The 21,695-nt window shown below is 34.2% G+C and overlaps 1 protein-coding gene across 1 annotated transcript in view; it reads right to left on the bottom strand.

The window, feature by feature from the left end:
• Positions 1–17,625, bottom strand: part of LOC139526912 (VWFA and cache domain-containing protein 1-like) — a 45,996-nt gene extending 28,371 nt beyond the window's left edge. The window contains exons 1-7 of the mRNA XM_071322065.1: positions 17,449–17,625; positions 16,900–16,962; positions 15,341–15,505; positions 11,385–11,593; positions 9,880–10,045; positions 3,825–4,059; positions 1,139–1,264 (exon numbers count right to left, since the gene is read on the bottom strand). Coding sequence (XP_071178166.1) covers positions 1,139–1,264; positions 3,825–4,059; positions 9,880–10,045; positions 11,385–11,593; positions 15,341–15,505; positions 16,900–16,962; positions 17,449–17,577 — 1,093 coding nt within the window. The 5' untranslated portion in view covers positions 17,578–17,625. The remainder of the gene's footprint in view (positions 1–1,138; positions 1,265–3,824; positions 4,060–9,879; positions 10,046–11,384; positions 11,594–15,340; positions 15,506–16,899; positions 16,963–17,448) is intronic.
• Positions 17,626–21,695: the final 4,070 nt, after the last annotated feature.

The following is a 21,695-nucleotide window of genomic DNA, read 5'->3' as shown; positions in this document are numbered from 1 at the left end:
AAAATATAAGGATTTCTTATGTCTGTAATTACGATATGAGCTATGGTCACGTTTATGGATGTATATAATTTGTATTACTTAATTACATATATGTTTCATTAGAATCCGTAATTTGATTGGCTGACAACAATCGCCAGGCAATCCCATATCAAATATTTATTTCCGTATGGAATACAACAGCTATGACTGCACGTGCTATCAGTGACAAGGTTCAAACAAAACATAGAAAAATAAACGAAAAGATGGAACTCTCCGCGAAATTCCATGATTGAAGCATAAAAATGAAATTATAAGAATTGAATGCTTCTTTTAATAATTGTATAGGGTTGTAAAAGCGTCGATCGAGCGCACATTTTTAGTATGGAGCGTTTCTGCGCTTCATACACAATGTGATTCGGTGAACGCTTTTACACCCACTAAAATTACAAAAAGAAGCATTCAGTTCTTACATATTATTACATTTCATTTATGTTTCATAAGAATCCGTGCGTTTGATTGGCTAACATCGCATGGCTTCCGAAATCAGATGTTATTCTCAATAAAATGCAACATGCATGATTGCACGTGCTTCCCATGACAACGTCATACTATTGGATGGGTAAACAACCGAAAAGCTTGTCAAGACTCGTAATTCCATAGTTGTAGCATATAAGCGTAATTCTAAGAATCGAATACTTCATGTAATTTTATAGGGTTGTAAAGGCGTTGATCGTGCGCATATTTTTAGTGTGTTCCGCGTCAGCGCTTCATACAAAATGTTCTTCGGTAAATGCTTTTACACCCAAAATAAAAGAAGTCATGAAGACGTTACATGTATTTTTTATGAAACTAATTCAGGATTTGGCGCATAATAATACCTCGTGTTTTGGCTAATTCAGAAAAAAAGGTCCAAATACGAATTTAAGAGTACAACATGGACAAATCACACTAAATTTTAGTACATGGCACATGCTACAAATTAAAAAAGACAAATGAATAATGGACGTACTCCAGTGCGGTTCTCAAAAGCTAATGAACACTTAACTTTGCTTTCTCGTTTACAATAGTTACAATGTACCAATACGACAAGGGAGATATTAACTCCATCACAATGTACCATTCATTGCTCGTTAGCCATTTAAATATGGTTTATACTTACCAGGGCCAAGCAGGTAGGTAAACATGATTACTCTGTTTTGTAATTTGGCATTTTCGTCGCTGATTACCTCCCTTGGATCTCTCCCTTCAGTTGATCCGCCATCAGTAAGTAAAAGTATAACCTGATCTTGAAATAATTAAAAGAAGAATTTTCGGTATATGTATATTTCATTACTGTCTCAAAATGTGCATGTATACACTACATCTCTTGACTTAGTAAAATAGCAATCGTAAAACATCGGCACATTCCTGTACCCTACACCAAAGTTAGTTCGCTGAAACTGCAGAGGTGTGCCGAATGAAAACAAATACTTTGAAGGTTGATAGTCAAATATAAAATAAATATAATTTTGTTAAATGACTATCCGTTTTGAATACATGCGGCACCTTTATCAATGAAGCCTAAATTTTAAAATCAAATGTCTGTCCCCTAACACTTTTAATGTGTTATATTGCTAAATTTCATTTAAATATATAAATTCCACCATCATAAGATCCGGAGACGAAAAAGTTGAATACTTTGATTCACAAAAGATATTTACAATACAAGTATACCATGGACAAAGGAATACTTTTCTTTCATTTATTTGTAGAGCTGTAGGGTAAGAAAAGTTGTTAAAACAACTGGAATTGAAATAATACACATTAAAGATTTTGCATCAATTTTTTTTCACATGTCCAAAAAATCAAAATGTTACCCAGTGATGTATATTTATGATGAAGCCAGTTTAGGGATAACTACAGTTTAGGGATAACTACAGTTTAGGGATAACTACAGTTTAGGGATAGCTACAGTTTAGGGATAACTACAGTTTAGGGATAACTACACATAATTTACCCAAATATACAAAGAACTTGGTTTCAGGCAATTTTCAGGCATTTATAAGTTTAAAATGTTCATAAATACGCCACGATCCTGCTAGAACCTCACAGTACACACACGACGCGATGTCTGAGCTGTCATACTTTAAATTTTAGAAAGAGCTGCGGAAGGTCTTTTTTTCGGACGTCGGGATGTGTCCTTTACTTTTGCAGAGATGTGGCATTTACACTTATCGCGGGAATCGGGAATTACTGATGATTTTTTCGGCATCCTGGTAAGAATGCTTTATTTTTAGGGAAATTCGGGGTTCAGCGTTTATTTTCACGGGAATTCGAGATGACACCTCCTCCTACCTCCTCAATAGAAATTTAAAAGATAAGATGATTTTTTTAATATCCCACTAGTGTGAAATAAATCAAGGTGCCATTGACCTTACTTTATTATTACCAATATGTCATCTATTAGACAAATAATGTTGGTTCATCAAGTACGTGCATAACACGTGGTAATGTGACGTCTTCAAATGTGAGGTTAGATCTTTTAATAAATGATATTATACTTATATTAAGATACAACAACACTATTAAGTATGGCTGTTAAATGCTATGTTTAAATGTTATTTTTTTTTTTTTTTTAATCAATTTTCAATATCATGTGTATATATTACTATTATTTTTAGTCTCTGTTTGTTTTGTTTATTTAAAATTTTGTATATTTAAGATATACTTTCGTACGCTAACGGTTCAATGATTTGACAATGAATTGCCATGCAAGTCTCTAAATTAATGAATATAATGAAAAGTAAAGAATAGTAATATAGCTTTAACAAATGGATGGGTACCCTAAATTACAGGGGAAAAAACGAAAAAAAACCCACTTAGGTAACAGATTTATTAATCATAAAGTCAATAGTAAATGTTGAATAGAATTAAATATTGAAGGTCAAACGTAGTGAGGACTGTCATGATGACCTTTCAAATGTCCTAGCAAGGTCGTTATTTAGTTTAGTCCTTTTAAATATGGATTTTATTATTGCATTGCCTTTACAATCTTTCATTATTAAGTCAGTGGTCAGTTTAGTCTTAGATGCATGATTTTTTTATTAGTTGTTAGTGGCTTTGAACTAACTTTTAGATAACTGCGCGTACTCTCAGATCTGTTCATAGTGTCTTTTTGTTGTCGAGATGTACAAGTACCCGGCCACGTTCAATTGTTTGTTTTTTTGTCCATCTGATGAGTTAAGCCTTTTTCAACTGATTTTTATAGTTTGATCTTATGGTGTACTGTTATACCACTGTCCCAGGTTAGGGGAGAGTTGGGATCCCGCTGACATGTTTAACCCCGCCACAGTATTTATGTATGTGTCTGTCCCAAGTCAGGAGCCTGTAATTCAGTGGTTGTCGTTTGTTTATATGTTACATCTTTGTTTTTCGTTCATTTTTTATACAAATTAGGCCGTTAGTTTTCTCGTTTGAATTGTTTTATATTGTCATATTGGGGCCTTTTATAGCTGACTATGCGGTATGGACTTTGCTCATTGTTGAAGGCCGTACGGTGACCTAAATTTGTTAATGTCTGTGTCATTTTGGTCTCTTGTGGATAGTTGTCTCATTGGCAATCATACCACATCTTCTTTTTTATATGACAGCTTTAAGGACTTGAGTTAGCTTTTTTTTCTTATTCTCGGTTGATAATTTATCATTTGTTGATCGAATTTTCTGATCAATTTCAATATCTTATATTACTGAATGTCTTGTGCTTTTTTTACTGTTGCGTTTTTTATCTATCTGAACGGTATTATCCTGCGAAGCCCATTTCACAACACTCGTTTTGTCTGTTATTTGGTACTATAACATATATTTACCTCTAGTTGAAACATCAACATTATCATTTGTTGACCCCAAGTAAGTGAAAGCCTTGATGAGAACGTTTTCGAAATTTGTATTACCAGTGTTGGATTCTTGAATGTATAAACTGACAAATTCCTGCAACTTGTCAATGTTTCTTTTGGAGGCAAATGACAGTGTGTCTTTATAACAATCGTGGTTTGGGTCTCCAGTGGGAACAGTAACTCCTGAGCTAAATGATATCACAGCAACCTGAAAAGAAATGTGTGATGTTACTCTTTTAAGCATTTTGCTCAGCTTTTATTTTATAAAGGTTAGGCCCAAAGTTGAAAGGGATTAATATAAGTGCAAAACTTGTTTCCCAATCCACTATAAATAAATATGTTTAAATTAAATATTTTATAAACTTGGTTTACTTCAGATTTTGTCTTTTTTACAATGTAAAGCTTGGCATACGTTAATCTTTGTTTGGTTGCCTCAATCTCGGGCGTAGCAAATGTGTAAGTATGTTTTCTTCTTTCACCTGCATGCATACCTCATAAGTTGGTACTCCACAACGATATATAAATGTATACTACATAAACTTGACAGCATAAAACAGGAACACTTTCCAAATGTAACAGATGTAAGAGATGAGTTCTTTCTTATATTAATGTTTGTTATTTAATGATATTTTATTCTGTTTTTATCCTGGTCGGTTGTATCCTTGTTTTTATACCGGTCGGGTGTATCCTTGTTTTTATCCCGGTCGATTGTATCCTTGTTTTTATCCTGGCCGGTTGTATCCCGGTCGGTTGTATCCATGTATTTATACCGGTCGGTTGTATCCTTGTATTTATACCAGTCGGTTGTGTCCTTGTTTCTATCCCCGTCGGTTGTATCCTTGTTCTTATCCCGGTCGGTTATATCCTTGTTTTAATCCCGGTAGGTTGTATTCTTGTTTTTATACCGGTAGGTTGTATCCTTGTTTTTTACCGGCCGGTTGTATCCTTGTTTTTATCCCTGGCGGTTGTATCCTTTTTTATACCGGTAGGTTGTATCCTTTTTTTATACCGGTAGGATGTATCCTTGTTTTTATCCTGGTCGGTTGTATCCTTGTTTTATACCGGTAGGTTGTATCCTTGTTTTTATCGCGGTCGGTTGTATCCTTTTTTTTTTAATCTCGGCGGTTGTATCCTTGTTTTATAGCGGTAGGTTGTATCCTTGTTTTATAGCGGTAGGTTGTATCCTTGTTTTTTTCATCCCGGTCTGTTGTATCATTGTGTTTATCCCGGTCGGTTGTATCCTTGTTTTTATACCGGTAGATTGTATCTTTGTTTTTTACCGGCCGGTCGTATCCTTGTTTTTATGCCGGTAGGTTATATCCTTGTTTTGTTTTATCCTGGTCGGTTGTATCCTTATTTTTATCCCGGTAGGTTGTATCCTGGTTTTTATCCCGGTAGGTTGTATTCTGGTTTTTATATCGGTCGGTTGTATCCTTGTTTTTATACCGGTAGGTTGTATCCTTGTTTTTATACTGATCTGTTTTATCCTTGTTTTTATCCCGGTAGGTTGTATCTTTGTTTTTATACCGGTCGGTTGTATCCTTGTTTTTATCCCGGTCGAATGTATTCTTGATTTTATATCGGTAGGTTATATCCTTGTTTTTATCCCGGTAGGTTGTATCTTTGTTTTTATACCGGTCGAATGTATTCTTGATTTTATATCGGTAGGTTATATCCTTGTTTTTATACCGGTCGGTTGTATCCTTGTTTTTATCCCGGTCGGTTGTATCTTTGTTTTTATATCGGTCGGTTGTATCCTTGTTTTTATACCGGTCGGTTGTATCCTTATTTTTATCCCGGTAGGTTGTATCCTGGTTTTTATCCCGGTAGGTTGTATCCTTGTTTTTATCCCTGTCGGTTGTATCTTTGTTTTTATACCGGTCGAATGTATTCTTTATTTTATATCGGTAGGTTATATCCTTGTTTTTATACCGGTCGGTTGTATCCTTGTTTTTATCCCGGTCGGTTGTATCCTTGTTTTTATCCCGGTCGGTTGTATCTTTGTTTTTATATCGGTCGGTTGTATCCTTGTTTTTATACCGGTAGGTTGTATCCTTGTTTTTAAACTGATCTGTTGTATCCTTGTTTTTATCCCGGTCGGTTGTATCTTTGTTTTTATATCGGTCGATTGTATCCTTGTTTTTATACCGGTAGGTTATATCCTTGTTTTTATCCCGGTCGGTTGTATCTTTGTTTTTATATCGGTCGGTTGTATCCTTGTTTTTATACCGGTAGGTTATATCCTTATTTTCATCCCGGTAGGTTGTATCCTTGTTTTTATACCGGTATGTTGTATCCTTGTTTTTATATCGGTCGGTTGTATCCTTGTTTTTATATCGGTAGGTTATATCCTTGTTTTTATCCCGGTCGGTTGTATCCTTGTTTTTATCCCTGTCAGTTGTATCTTTGTTTTTATATCGGTCGGTTGTATCCTTGTTTTTATACCGGTCGGTTGTATCCTTGTTTTTATACCGGTCGGTTGTATCCTTGTTTTTATCCCTGTCGGTTGTATCTTTGTTTTTATATCGGTCGGTTGTATCCTTGTTTTTATCCTGGACTGTTGTATCCTTGTTTTTATACCGGTCGGTTGTATCATCGTTTTTATCCCGGTCGGTTGTATCCTTGTTTTTATACCGATCTGTTGTATCCTTGTTTTTATCCCGGTATGTGGTATCCTTGTTTTTATAACGGTCGGTTGTATCCTTGTTTTTATCCCGGTCGTTTATATCGTTGTTTTATACCGGTCGGTTGAATCCTTGTTTTTATCCCGGTCTGTGGTATCCTTGTTTTTATACCGGTCGGTTGTTTCCTTGTTTTTATCCCGGTCTGTTGTATCCTTGTTTTTATACCGGTCGGTTGTATCCTTGTTTTTATCCTGGACTGTTGTATCCTTGTTTTTATAACGGTCGGTTGTATCCTTGTTTTTATAACGGTCGGTTGTATCCTTGTTTTTATACCGATCTGTTGTTTCCTTGTTTTTATCCAGGTATATGGTATCCTTGTTTTAATAACAGTCGGTTGTATCCTTGTTTTTATCCCGGTCGGATGTATCCTTGTTTTTATCCCGGTCGGTTTTATCCTTGTTTTTATCCCGGTCAGTTGTATCCTTGTTTTTATCCCGGTAGGTTGTATCCTTGTTTTTATACCGGTCGGTTGTATCCTTGTTTTATCCCGGTAGGTTGTATCCTTGTTTTTATACCGGTCGGTTGTATCCTTGTTTTTATACCGGTCGGTTGTATCCTTGTTTTTATACCGGTAGGTTGTATCCTTGTTTTTATCCCGGTAGGGTTGTATCCTTGTTTTTATACCGGTCGGTTGTATCCTTGTTTTTATCCCGGTCGGTTGTATCCTTGTTTTTATACCGGTCGGTTGTATCCTTGTTTTTATACCGGTAGGTTGTATCCTTGTTTTTATCCCGGTAGGGTTGTATCCTTGTTTTTATACCGGTCGGTTGTATCCTTGTTTTTATACCGGTAGGTTGTATCCTTGTCTTTATACCGGTCGGTTGTATCCTTGTTTTTATACCGGTAGGTTGTATCCTTGTTTTTATCCCGGTAGGTTGTATCCTTGTTTTTATACCGGTAGGTTGTATCCTTGTTTTTATACCGGTAGGTTGTATCCTTGTTTTTATACCGGTGGGTTGTAGTCTTATGTTTATCGCGGTCGGTTGTATCCTTGTTTTTATTCCGGTTAGTTGTATCCTTGTTTTTATCTCGGTCGGTTGTATCCTTGTTTTTATCCCGGTCGGTTGTATCCTTGTTTTTATACCGGTCGGTTGTATCCTTGTTTTTATACCGGTAGGTTGTATCCTTGTTTTTATCCCGGTAGGGTTGTATCCTTGTTTTTATACCGGTCGGTTGTATCCTTGTTTTTATACCGGTAGATTGTATCCTTGTCTTTATCTCGGTCGGTTGTATCCTTGTTTTTATCCCGGTAGGTTGTATCCTTGTCTTTATACCGGTCGGTTGTATCCTTGTCTTTATACCGGTCGGTTATATCCTTGTTTTTATACCGGTCGATTGTATCCTTGTTTTTATCCTGGTAGGTTGTATCCTTGTTTTTATACCGGTTGCTTGTATCCTTGTCTTTATATCGGTCGGTTGTATCCTTGTCTTTATACCGGTCGGTTGTATCCTTGTTTTTATACCGGTCGGTTGTATCCTTGTTTTTATACCGGTCGGTTGTATCCTTGTCTTTATACCGGTCCGTTGTATCCTTGTCTTTATACCGGTCCGTTGTATCCTTGTTTTTATACCGGTCGGTTGTATCCTTGTCTTTATACCGGTCGGTTGTATCCTTGTTTTTATACCGGTCGGTTGTATCCTTGTTTTTATACTTGTCTTTATACCGGTCGGTTGTATCCTTGTCTTTATACCGGTCCGTTGTATCCTTGTTTTTATACCGGTCGGTTGTATCCTTGTCTTTATACCGGTCGGTTGTATCCTTGTTTTTATACCGGTCGGTTGTATCCTTGTTTTTATACCGGTTGCTTGTATCCTTGTCTTTATACCGGTCGGTTGTATCCTTGTCTTTATACCGGTCGGTTATATCCTTGTCTTTATACCGGTCGGTTGTATCCTTGTTTTTATACCGGTCGGTTGTATCCTTGTTTTTATACCGGTCGGTTGTATCCTTGTCTTTATACCGGTCGGTTGTATCTTTGTTTTTATACCGGTCGGTTGTATCCTTGTCTTTATACCGGTCGGTTGTATCCTTGTCTTTATACCGGTCGGTTATATCCTTGTCTTTATACCGGTTGGTTGTATCCTTGTTTTTATACCGGTCGGTTGTATCCTTGTTTTTATACCGGTCGGTTGTATCCTTGTCTTTATACCGATCTGTTGTATCCTTGTTTTTATCCAGGCCGGTTGTATCCTTGTATTGTCGAATTCTGGTTTTTATTCAATTCTGCTAATACATTCTGTATATGTCATACATATTTATTTACAGCACATTAAAACATGTACAACATAAAAATAAGGTGATGTGTATACATTTGTAATTGTCAGTGTGACAATAACATTAACGGTACCAATTTTCCTGCACCAGATGCGCATTTCGACAATACATGTCTCTTCAGTGATGCTCGTGGCCAAAATGAGCTTTCCATCAGACAAAAATAACGTCGATGTAAAGCACATTATAGAAATCTCTTTAATATTACTTGTGATGTACAGGGGTCTGTTGTTCAACTTGTGATTAAACTAATCATATGATTAATTTTAATCGAATGATTAAGAAATTTTAACGACGCGTTAGCACTAACGACAAATTGAACAACAGACCCCAGATGTGTTTGCACCTTTGTGTATTACGCTGAATTTGCTCCGAATGGCCCTAGATTTAGCTGCAAACAACCTTCTGACATCATGAATCAATCACTTTCTCTTTTTTAATTTTTACGTTTATATGTGATGCACAATTATGCTTGCACTTGTGTGACTCATAGTAATGGCAGATATAATTAACGTCTTTAGTCTTAGATACAAGATTTTTTTTTTATTCTATTAGTTCTTACTGGCTTTGAACTTGTCAGTAACTGCAAATACTCTCTAATCTGTACTTTTTTGTTTTAGGGATGTATAAATACTCTGCCACGTCCAATATGTGTTTTTTGTTTTTCTTCTTTGTGTCGATCTGATAAGTTAAGCCCTTTTCAACTGATTTTTATAGTTTTTTTCATTTATTGTACTGTTACACCACTGTCCAAAGGTTTATAGGGGGAGGGATGGACGCCCGCTAACATGTTTAGTCCCACCACAATGTGACATAATGTATGTGCCTGTCCCAAGTCAGGAGCCTGTAATTCAGTGGTTGTCGTTTGCTGCTGTATATCATATTTGTTTTTCGTTCATTGGGTTTTTTAACATAAATCAGGCCGTTAGTTTTCTCGTTTTAATTGTTTTACATTTGTCATTTCGGGGCATTTTATAGGTGACAATGCTGTATGGGTTTTGCTCATTGTTGAAGACCGTACGGTGACCTATAGTTGGTAATTTCTTATTTTTATACCTAAAGGTCTACTTACTCTGTCGTTTGGATTAAGAGTCTCTATGACTGTACGAGCAGCTTCCTTAGCTATAATCATCTTTGATTTACTTGTAACGCCGGAGATTTGCTTCATAGATGAGCTTGAATCTATAAGAATCACGACATCTTTATCTTTTGGTGAAGCTGTTGCGGCAAAGGGTGACCTTAAATAATATCATATCATTGGTTAAATGTTCATTGCTTAAGACGTTGTAACCCAATCAAAACGTTAGGATGTACGCGTTTGAAAATATTACCCATAATGCAATAGACTTTGAAACGGCGGATTGTTTGCTGGTTTCATTTTAGATTTGTTTGCTTTAACTGACATTTTGCTAAGCTAATGGTGCTTTGTATTTTTGGTATGTCCAGTAATGCGACTGAATGATACTTATAGACGAATGTGTGCAACATGGAAGGTGCCACTAGTGGTGCAGGATCTGTTAACCCTTACGGTGTACTGAGATCACCCTCGATTTTTTCCTTTCTGTTCGTGTTGCTCAGTCTTTAATTATTTTGTGTAGTGGTGTTTGGTTTGACTTTTTTGTCATTTAGTCGTCTTTAGACTTTTTTGTCATTTCGTCGTCTTTAGACTTTTTTGTCATTTAGTCGTCTTTAGACTTTTTTTGTCATTTCGTCGTCTTTAGACTTTTTTGTCATTAAGTCGTCTTTAGACTTTTTTGTCATTTCGTCGTCTTTAGACTTTTTTTGTCATTTCGTCGTCTTTAGACTTTTTTGTCATTTCGTCGTCTTTAGACTTTTTTGTCATTTAGTCGTCTTTAGACTTTTTTGTCATTTAGTCGTCTTTAGACTTTTTTGTCATTTAGTCGTCTTTAGATTTTTTTGTCATTTAGTCGTCTTTAGACTTTTTTGTCATTTCGTCGTCTTTAGACTTTTTTGTCATTTAGTCGTCTTTAGACTTTTTTGTCATTTAGTCGTCTTTAGACTTTTTTGTCATTTAGTCGTCTTTAGACTTTTTTGTCATTTCGTCGTCTTTAGACTTTTTTGTCATTTAGTCGTCTTTAGATTTTTTTGTCATTTAGTCGTCTTTAGACTTTTTTGTCATTTCGTCGTCTTTAGACTTTTTTTGTCATTTCGTCGTCTTTAGACTTTTTTTGTCATTTCGTCGTCTTTAGACTTTTTTGTCATTTAGTCGTCTTTAGACTTTTTTAGACTTTTTTGTCATTTCGTCGTCTTTAGACTTTTTTGTCATTTAGTCGTCTTTAGACTTTTTTGTCATTTAGTCGTCTTTAGACTTTTTTGTCATTTCGTCGTCTTTAGACTTTTTTGTCAATTCGTCGTCTTTAGACTGTTTTGTCATTTAGTCGTCTTTAGACTTTTTTGTCATTTCGTCGTCTTTAGACTTTTTTGTCATTTCGTCGTCTTTAGACTGTTTTGTCAATTCGTCGTCTTTAGACTGTTTTGTCATTTAGTCGTCTTTAGACTTTTTTGCCATGCAGTAATATAGTAAATATACACAATTAACTATCATGTTTCTATTACCTAAAGCGAGGATCATAGTTATAACAGTCGTTCCAATAGGTTGATGGGTATATGATGGACACGCCCTCTAAGGTACCATAGTGCTGCCACAAAACGTTCTTATTCTGATCGTACTGCGTCTTCATGATGTCGCTTACGGTATTGTGTGGATATTTGGCTTCAGGGGTAGAACTGGGAGATTTTGTAACACAGGCTGTAGAAAAATCAACCTTGAGGAGAAAATTTTCAACCTTATTTATTTTAACAGATGTGTACTTAGTACATAATTATTGAAATACAATGTGTATTGTGAACATATCTGTTTGAAAGTCATGCAACTTTACAATGAAATAAAATGTGGTACTAAATGCAATTAATAACAATTCGGTGTAAATTTCAGGAACTTTTCAGCGAAGCGGTAAAAAGTCGAATTCCTTGTCGTATAGTCCATAAACATTTTAAATTTGATTGACGCTTTTTAAACCCTTCATATCTTTTTATGAAATGCTTTTGACCACTAGACAGCATAAATGTTTCATGTTCTTCTTTTGTGCTTAAATTAGACAACTTTAAACTTTGGATTCGAGCGTCACTGATGAGTCTTTTATTAGTAATATTTATAAATTTACTGTTTACAAAATTGTGGAATTTTTTGAAATACTAAGGCTTGTCTACCTCAGGCATAGATTACCTTAGCTGTATTTGGCAAAACTTTTAGGAATTTTGGTTCTCAATGCTCTTCAACTTCATACTTTATTTGGCATTTTTAACTTTTTTGGATTCGAGCGTCACTGATGAGTCTTTTGTAGACGAAACGCGCGTCTGGCGTATATACTAAATTTAGTCCTGGTATCTATGATGAGTTTATTTAAAACAAATATGTTTCGTATTCATTTTCTTTTTTTCCTCTTTCATTTTTTTTTTTTGCGTCGTTCAGTTGATACCTCCTCGACGTATACCAAAATCAGTTTCGTCCCATTGTAGATCAATAAGAGATGAATTAAATGCAGTGGGTTTCTTAGAACTATGTTGTATATAATTATTAAAAGAATCAAATTTAAAAACCAGTCAGTTAATACATGTATTTAAAAATTTCGGGTGAGTGACCATAAGCTAGAAGTTGAAATGGGAAGATATAGAAACATACCCGGAGCACAAACGTTATGTAAATTTTGCATTAAACTTGATGATGATTATCCTTTTTTCTAAATTGTGAACTAAACTTAACTTTAAAAGATCAGTTATTTTTAATAAATAGCTGCGCCATGAGCGCATGATACGCCCGACGTCTTGTGTGGAAGTTTTGTGCAATAATCATAGTTTCTGAGAAAGTTTTAAATAATAACCATATATTGTTTTTTAGACACGGCGGGACATGTGAAACCCCGAACCCTGTGTTTTTTTCTACAAAAAACTAAATATCACTAAAATAAAATTTTGAATCAAAACCAAAAAGTATACAGATCTTTAGATTAATATAACATAGAAGTGTGTAAAGTTTTAGGCAAAAATCATAAATTATTTTTGAGATACGGCATGACATGTAAACAAGAATTATCTTTAAAAAAAAATATCCGACGTATTTAAATTTGAGTATATGTTTAAAACTATCATTTCGATAACCTTCAGAAGCACAAAGATACCATTTAAATAACGTTTTATCTGTTTGTTTTCATTATTCTTGGTCCTCGTATCTTTCTGTTTACATTCACCAAAACTCCGCGGAAATCTCACATGCGTAGGTGCGTTTTAAAAGTCATGTACGTTCGTATAACAAAGTTTACATTAAAAATTATATAATTGTCCAGAATAAACAGCTGTCACGGATGCAAAGAGCTTTTGGAGAAACAATTAGTGTAATAAAAATATAAATCTTTGTAAGATCTAGTTCAAATATTTATAGTTTTTCACTTGCTTCAATCACGATATAATTAACGAGACATTTTTTCAAACACAACCAAATCACCCACCATGACAACATTTTGGCCAATCACAGAAAAGATTTTCGAGCATGCGTATTCTGTTGCCATAGTAAAGCGTCGTTAAGTTCAAAGGGCACAAACCGAAACTATACCGACTACGTCGGAAAAAAACCTCCGCTGTTTAACAAAACACTCAATAACTCAAAAATAAAAAAAATTAATCATCGCCAAAAGGTATACAGATCTTTAGATTAATATAACAAAGAAGTGTGTAAAGTTTTAAGCAATAATCATAAATTGTTTTTGAGATATGGCGCGACATGTAAAAAAAACCCTCCCCCTTTTTTACAAAATACTCAATAACTCAAAAATGAAATTTCGAATCATCACCAAAAAGTATACAGATATTAAGATTAATATAACTAAAAAGTCTTTAAAGTTTTAAGCCATCATCAAGAATCATTTTTGAGATACGGTGCGACATGTGAAACCCCCCCCCCGTTTTAGTTACAATAGTCGTAACTCAAAAAGTTTAAATCTTATTTTCACCAAAAAGTATACAGATCATTTGACCATCATAAGAAACAACCATATTAAGTTTCATGAAATTTGGATAAGTCGTTCTTAAGTTACGGTGCGACATGTTTACGCCAGCCAGACAGACGGACAGACAGACGGACAGACAGAAGGACGGACACCGGACATATGTATACCATAATACGTCCCGTCAAAATTTTGACGGGCGTATAAAAATCGATAGTATACATGTGAAACCGGATTTTGCAAATTCTCAACAACTTTTCAAGCTAAAACATCTTTTAAATCCTGAGTCTGAACTTTTGACAGCAGTTGGTTACTTTATAAACTAATCTTTCGAGTTGCGAAAATGAGGTCCATTTCCACCAAAAGTTACATTAACATAACTATGATTTTGTTTTAATGTTTAAACTTGTAATTCTATATTGTTGTGTTAATACTGTATTATATTTTGTGTTTTGTTTGTGCTTGACCAATGGGTGTAAAATGTATAAAAGCAGAATGTATTGCAAACTGACTAGTTATTGATAGCAATACAAATGAAACGGCTTCCTCCACCAATAAAAACTGACCTCCACGAACTAGTCAATAGAGTTGAAAGTGGCGTTAAACAACACAAATCAATCATTTCCTATATAACGTTTTATTTATCTATTTCAATGTTCGAGTAATAATTATTACTAAATGATTTCTTATATGAGAGTTGATGTGACTCTACGCTGGTTATAATTTTATTTTGTACAAAATTCTAATATGACGTCCTTATTTCGCTTTGTAAACAAAGCCGTGTTCTAATTAGCTCAAAATATATTTGACACATAAGCACAAACTTACTGTTTACATTCTTTGTTAGTCTTGTATGATTTTTAATTTTAGTTTCTCGTGTATAATTCGGAGTTTAGTATGACGTCCATTATCACTGTACTAGTATACATATTTTTTTAAGGGGTCAGCTGAAGGACACCTACGGGTGCGGGAGTTTCTCGCTACATTGATGACCCATTGGCGGCCTTCGGCTGTTGTCTGCTCCATGGTCGTTTTGTTGTCGCTTTGACACATTCCCCATTTCCATTCTCAATTTTATTGTTATTTTCATTTGTATCCAAATAAGATATATACATTTTGTCTGCTTACATACAAATTATTATATTTTGCAATTGTTAATCAAACAACATAATAATTATATTTTACCATGCAATTAGTTTTTAAACATGAAATATGAAAGTATAATGTACACACTTCATGGGGAGGAAACGGGAACAACGAAACATTTGGAAGGTATTTTTGTACGCTTCGACCTATAAAAATACCTTTTTTGTCCTATTAGAATCGAAATAATTCTTTATTGTCATGCTCTACGCTCATCGTAACATGGGTAGTCATTATATTTGACCATATTTACACCTTGCTAACGCTCAATGTAAATTATCGACACATATAAAGCCTATCCATGTTAAACTTAGCATAGATCATGACATGAAGGAATTACTTCTTAAGTTGTTCTTGGTTTGGAATTACCTCTTTTCTGAATTTTGGGTCGTACACGTATGTTCCGGGTTTATCACAGCAATGAGGAAGTGTCGTCTGCGTGGTGAATCTGTTTTCATTCTGAAATACTTCGTCTTTAACGGCGTCGAGAACATTCTTAAATCGAACAAGCGATGCTGCAAGCTTGTCTTGAATCTGAAAGTTAATGATAAGGTGACGAATCCACGTAAGAACTTTCAAATAAAACAACATTTTATAACAGCGAATCCTATATATATATATACACGAGTCTAAATTGAAAACTACGTTCAAACCTATGTTTATCCAACGCAATCATAGGTTTGAACGTAGTTTTTCAATTTAGACTCGTATATATTTTTTCGTTTGGGCTTGTATCATATTTTCCCTCCGGTTTATATGATCCGTTCATCCTATATTGACTCTTAAACTTCAAGAGTCCATCTAAAAATGAGGGTACTTTTTCTAAAAATGAGGGTACTTTTTATATGGCCTTCCAAATACCGTTTCGATCCCTAACATCACTGAAGAGACATTTATTGTCGAAATCCGGATCTGGTGTACTAAAAAAACATTGACACCGTATGTTTGTGGCATAACTTCGTGGCCACAAGTTAATTTTTTTTTCCTGTTTAGTATTAAATTTATATTAAGATCCATTTTGTTACATCTTGTGATCAATTTTATTTGGCAATCGCCTATGGCAGTCAGTAGGGTTAAAGAACATCAGTTGTTCGACCTGTTAGTCAAATGCGTTTTGTTTAAATATACTTTTCACTTTTATTAGTCTTTTGGAAAATGTTGATTGTGCTGTTTTTAGACCCTTCTACAACGAAATTTGTTTTACATGCACACGTGTAAAAATTGCGGGTTTTATCCAACGCAATCATAGGTTTGAACGTAGTTTTCAATTTAGACTCGTATATATATATATTTATCCTGATTTAGAGTAATTTCTCGCAATTTGATTGGCTGATATTGTCCTAATAAATTTCAGTACAATTTTTTATCACGTCAATTGGAATTATCTCCCTTATTTATTACGTCAATTGAAATTATCTCCCTTATTCCATTGACCTAATAAAAAAAAATGAGTTGCTTTAATCATAATATTTATATATATATATGCACAAATAAGATACAGTACATGCAGGAGAAGACACTCATTTAATAAGATATGTGAAAAAAGTTATACCAAAATAAAATAGCCAAAGAGAAAAACTTGATATAAGATATAACAAACAGGAGACAAATGCCAATAATTAACCCGTGTCTCAAGGTTCGTGTAAATTTGAGTTGTCAAAAAAAACAACCCCCCAACTATGTACCTACATCAACGAATTTACTATTTTTTTTTTTTTTAGATAAATGTATAGTTAAGTTATTGAATGGATATAAAAGCAAGCGTTTTAAAGTTACATGATTGTATTAAAATAAACAATTTTATATAAAAAAAAAAAACTGTTAGTAAGAACATTGTATATATTTTTTGTATCCTTATATGATACATGTACTAAATGTACACAATCACAAACAAAACTATTTGTGTTTATCTACGATCAAAAACTTACATCAGCTAAAAGTTTCGTTCCATTTCCGGTTTTTGTAGTAAATGGTAGTTTGTTAAACTCCTCCTGTAAAACAATAAATGTCAATAATAATACAGTAGTCTTCCCTTGAAGTTTCTGTTGCCAATTTGTTGATGGTGTGATAATACGAAGAAAACACCTTGGTTATCGAAAAGGTATCAAAAATGGCAAATCAGTCTTCGACTTTCGTTTTTTTATTGCCATCTTGGTAATGAATCGGTCTGGAATATTTTTTGAACAACCGTGCAAAAATCATACTTACTTTAAATGCAAATGTATTTGCGAGAACATTGTTATTGCGTTTTTGGAAGCAAGCAGAGCGATTTTCAAGCGATGCTTCTACATAAAGACCTGTTCCACTTTCATACATACGGAATTTCTGTTATTGTAAATGCCATGTGTTTTTGTTGTTGTTTTATATATGGCACGGGATAACAATACTTTTCAATTACGTATTTTCAAATTTTTTTTAGGGGGAAAAGGGGGGTAATAATACTTTCCAATGACAATAATTTACTCAAATAAACCTACTTGCAAATGATCAATCCCAATACTCTTTTTTATTTCCTTGAGTCTACTAGAAAGTAGACTGGCGTCTAAATCTTGAGCAATAACTCCATACGCATAACAGGATAGTGCCAGGAGAATTGGAAGTTTCATTGTGACCTCATGTGCATTACACGTACATGTATGTTTGATGTCATGGTTCGACCTAAAATGGAAATAAAAAAAATATTTTATTGAACTTAATACGCTAAAGCTGTGCAAGTCAATAATAGAAATTTTATTCTTAGCCAAGGACAAACATGAATACTCCTTCGCACCTTTTTTACCGGCACCAATTATGTTGAAAGGTTTAGGATCATTAAAGATTGACTAATACACAGAATTATATTTTTTAATGATTGATTGATTGATTTTTAACGCCACTTTCAGAACTATTGTGCTATTTCGTGGAGGTCAGTTTTTTTTGTTTGAGGAAGTCGGAGTGTCCGAGTAGAACCACCGATCTTCAGAAACTGACAATCCTAGTCAATTGGAGTCGAGCGCACTTGCGCACACGTGCTGTATTCGAACTCACAACATCAGTATTAACAGGCTAGTGATACAGTAGTTCGACTACTTATATTTAGACTACTTGGCCACCGGTATCACTAGAATCACAGAATTTGTGAGTTCGAATCCCACACGTGGCAAGTGCGTTCGACTCCAATCTGAATTGACAAGGATTTTCGGTTTTCCTACCGAAGGCAGGTGGTTCTCTCCGGGCACATCGCCTCCCCCGGCATTACAAACTGACCGCCACGAAATAGCCTATAGTGCTGAAGTTAGGTAAAACACAGAACAATCAATCAATCTTTTTCATGTGGTTGGCTAGCTGTCTCCTTTTTCAATATCTCTATAGGATTGTGTAACTTAAAGAATGCGTACACTTAAAACATCTTCTGCTGTACATTATAGCACAGTAATTCTATTCAAACGGCTTTTGAATTTAGAAAAATATTTGACATGTTCTCAGATACGTCATAACATATTACCATTGCCACGTGGTCTGTTTAGCTTAGATCTTTTCGATTATCAGTCCCCTGGTGTAGGCAGTGTTTCGGTAATGGCATAAATTAATTAAAATCATCATACATTTGTCTGTAAATATGTGGTTTAAAAACGACGTAATATCATGAAATGCAAATATAAGCCCTTTTCATGCTTTTGGATCGATTGTTTGTTGGTTGTTGTTTGTCCAGTGGCAAATATTTCGTGCATGTTCAGGACGAAAACGGGTTTGGATTTTAATGTTTGAACCTTGATAGTTCGTGTTTTAATCTAGACTTTTCGAACTTTTGTCTCGTGTGTATCTGATGAACGTTATGACAGAAATACCTTTTATTTTAGATAAATAATACGATTGTCATCCTTTACATTTGTCATTTTGAGGCTTCTTATAGCAGTATGCGGTTGTTCATTGTTGAAGGCGGTGACATGAAGTTGCTAATGTCTACATCATTTGTTCTCTGGCGGAGAGTTGTCTCAGGTGCAATCACACCAAATCTTATTTATTCATAAACACATTGTATATGTGCCTGTCCAATGAGAATAGAAATGAAAGGAAAAAAAACCTGTGTGTTTCAATTTTGAATAAGAGGGGGATGCATACGACATTAAGTTACAAAAAACATGTCTTGTTTATATATTTTATTGACAACAAATGGTTTTTGAATAAAGTCGAAAAAGACGTATGTCCCGAGAGAAAAACACGATACCCCACTTCCCGAACAAAACACGAACGGTCGGTGCTTTATTTGTTAATTAAAAATTCAGTTTTCGTGTGACGCAATAGATCTCAGAAATACTTTCGTTTTCTTGTTTTCCCTTTTTTCACTGTACACAATCTGGACAAAGGGAAATATAAAAATCAAGGGGATGGATGAAATGGATAGGCTTCTTATAACATCAGAAGAAAAAAACATTTATTATTTCTGTATACTATCGAAAACAAATGGTTTTTGAAAAAAAAAAGTAGAAAAATATGTTTGTCCTAGAAAAAAAAAACAATGTCTCCAACCCTCCTCCACAAGATATGAACGTTAGGTGCTACATCTTTTAAAAATCATTTCTCTTGTTACGCAAAAGTTTTCCGAATTACTTTCTTGTTCGTGTTTTCTCCTTATTCAATGTCCCACGATTTGGATCAAGGGAAAAATGGCGTATACTTCAATGAGACAGTAACCCGACATCAATAACACAACAGATGACTCATAGTGTTAACATACAGTCATGAACATTAGACAGGTGTCTAAACATTTCTTCCAGGTCTAAATCATTCCGAATCTATAAATGAATACTCACCTTTAATCAGAAATCCTAATATTGTGTAATGAACGAACTGAAACATTAATTAAATATGATCATTCGAGTGCTATATGAGGGTATTGATGGGGTTTACATGATAGAGAATAATGGGCCATACAAATAAGAACATAGGAAAATGGGTAAAAAAAAGAATAAGAGAAAAAATAGGTACTAAAATATAAAGAATAGAGAATAATGAGATAAACAAAACAAAAATAGAGATCAATAGCCTATAGTCAAAGAGTACAGAGTAGAAGATACCCTTTTTAAGACCCACAGGTACTTCCAGGCTATGATCTATTTTCATATTTACGGAAATGAGCACTTCATATATTTCATTTTGATATTTGAAAAAAAAATAAATAATTAAAATTTCCTTTTCCTTGTCGTAACAGGCCGTTTTCCTTTGATGTAAGGAAATACTTTACACTAAACTTGTAAACAATGGAATAAAAAAAAACATTTCCTGACAAAAGTAGAAAAAAATAAAATATAAACATTATGGAAAATCTATGTCAATGATCAATACGGATAATTACGTTCTAATTGTCGAGACCAAATGTACCATTCCGTCCACTTTTCATCGGAAGAAATGCGTTTGCGCTAAATTTGCGTCCTTTTGCGTCACAAAACTCATTACATGTACAACCAATGCTATATGTTTGCGGCACGCGTGTGTATAAGTGGAAGTGATGTTTTTTCATATCTTTGATACTTCTCTATTTCCTAGATCTAAGTCTTTTCCGAACATGAATTTATATCTTTTCCCCCTTTATATCTTAATTTTAGTCCACTAACATTTATATAGAATTATATTTTAGATGAAAGGATTACACGAATTTATTGCAAGAATTTTACAACTATTTGTTGTATTATGTCATGTAAGTATTAACAATTTAAACCTAATCGGAAACAAAGACAGAATCTCTTACTAGTAATTAAAGTCATAAGAAACCTCAAATCAAAAACAATAATGCACATGTGTTTTTATAACTCAATGGATAGTTTTTATGATAAAAATTATGTACGTATAGTTTTTTCTAAGGAAAATTCTTTAATTTAAGAAGTTTACTTTTATTTTAATTGCTTCCTGTCATCTTTGATACTTCTCTACTTCCTATAACATGAATTTCCCCCTTTATATCTTATTTTAAGGATACTTTTAACTGGTTTAAACCCGATTTCATTACTATGAATGATGCCCGTATTACATTGTAACAAGTCCACTAACATTTATATACAATTATATTTTAGATGAAAGGTTTACACGAATTTATTGCAAGATATTTTTTTGGTATTTTGTCATGTAAGTATTAACAATTTAAACCTAATGGGAAACAAAGACAGAATCTCTGTAGATCGTTGTTGAACATACAAAAATAAAAAGATGTTGTATATTATTACCAGTAAGACAACTCCTTCCAGAGACCAAATGGCAAAGAAATTAACAATATAGATCACCGTATGTCCTTCAACAATGAGCAAACCCATACCGCATAGTCAGCTATAAAAGGTTCCGAAATGACAAATGTAAAACAATTCAAATGAGAAAACTAACGTCCTGATTTATGCAAAAAAAAAATAAAAATGAACGAACTACAAATATGATATACTATAACAAACGACAACCACTGAATAACAGGCTCCTGTCTTGGGACATGTACTTACAGAATGTGGTGGGGTTAAGCATGATAGCGGGCACCCAACCCTTCCCTAAAGTACAGACTTGAGAGTACTCGCAGTTACTGACAGCTAGTTCAAAGCCAATAACAACAAATAAAAAATAAAACATGTATCTAAGACTAAAATGTACGTTTTATTTTAGAAATTTAATGTTTCCTCTTATAATTTTGTTGAGGTGTAAAAGCAATGACCAAAGAACATTTTGTTTGAAGCACAGAACTTCATATAAAAAATGTGTTCACGAT

The sequence above is a fragment of the Mytilus edulis genome, chromosome 6 (assembly GCF_963676685.1).
Source record: "Mytilus edulis chromosome 6, xbMytEdul2.2, whole genome shotgun sequence".
NCBI classification, from domain to species: domain Eukaryota; kingdom Metazoa; phylum Mollusca; class Bivalvia; order Mytilida; family Mytilidae; genus Mytilus; species Mytilus edulis.
Note: the sequence above shows the minus strand (reverse complement) of the source record. Positions and strands in the feature narration are given on the sequence as shown.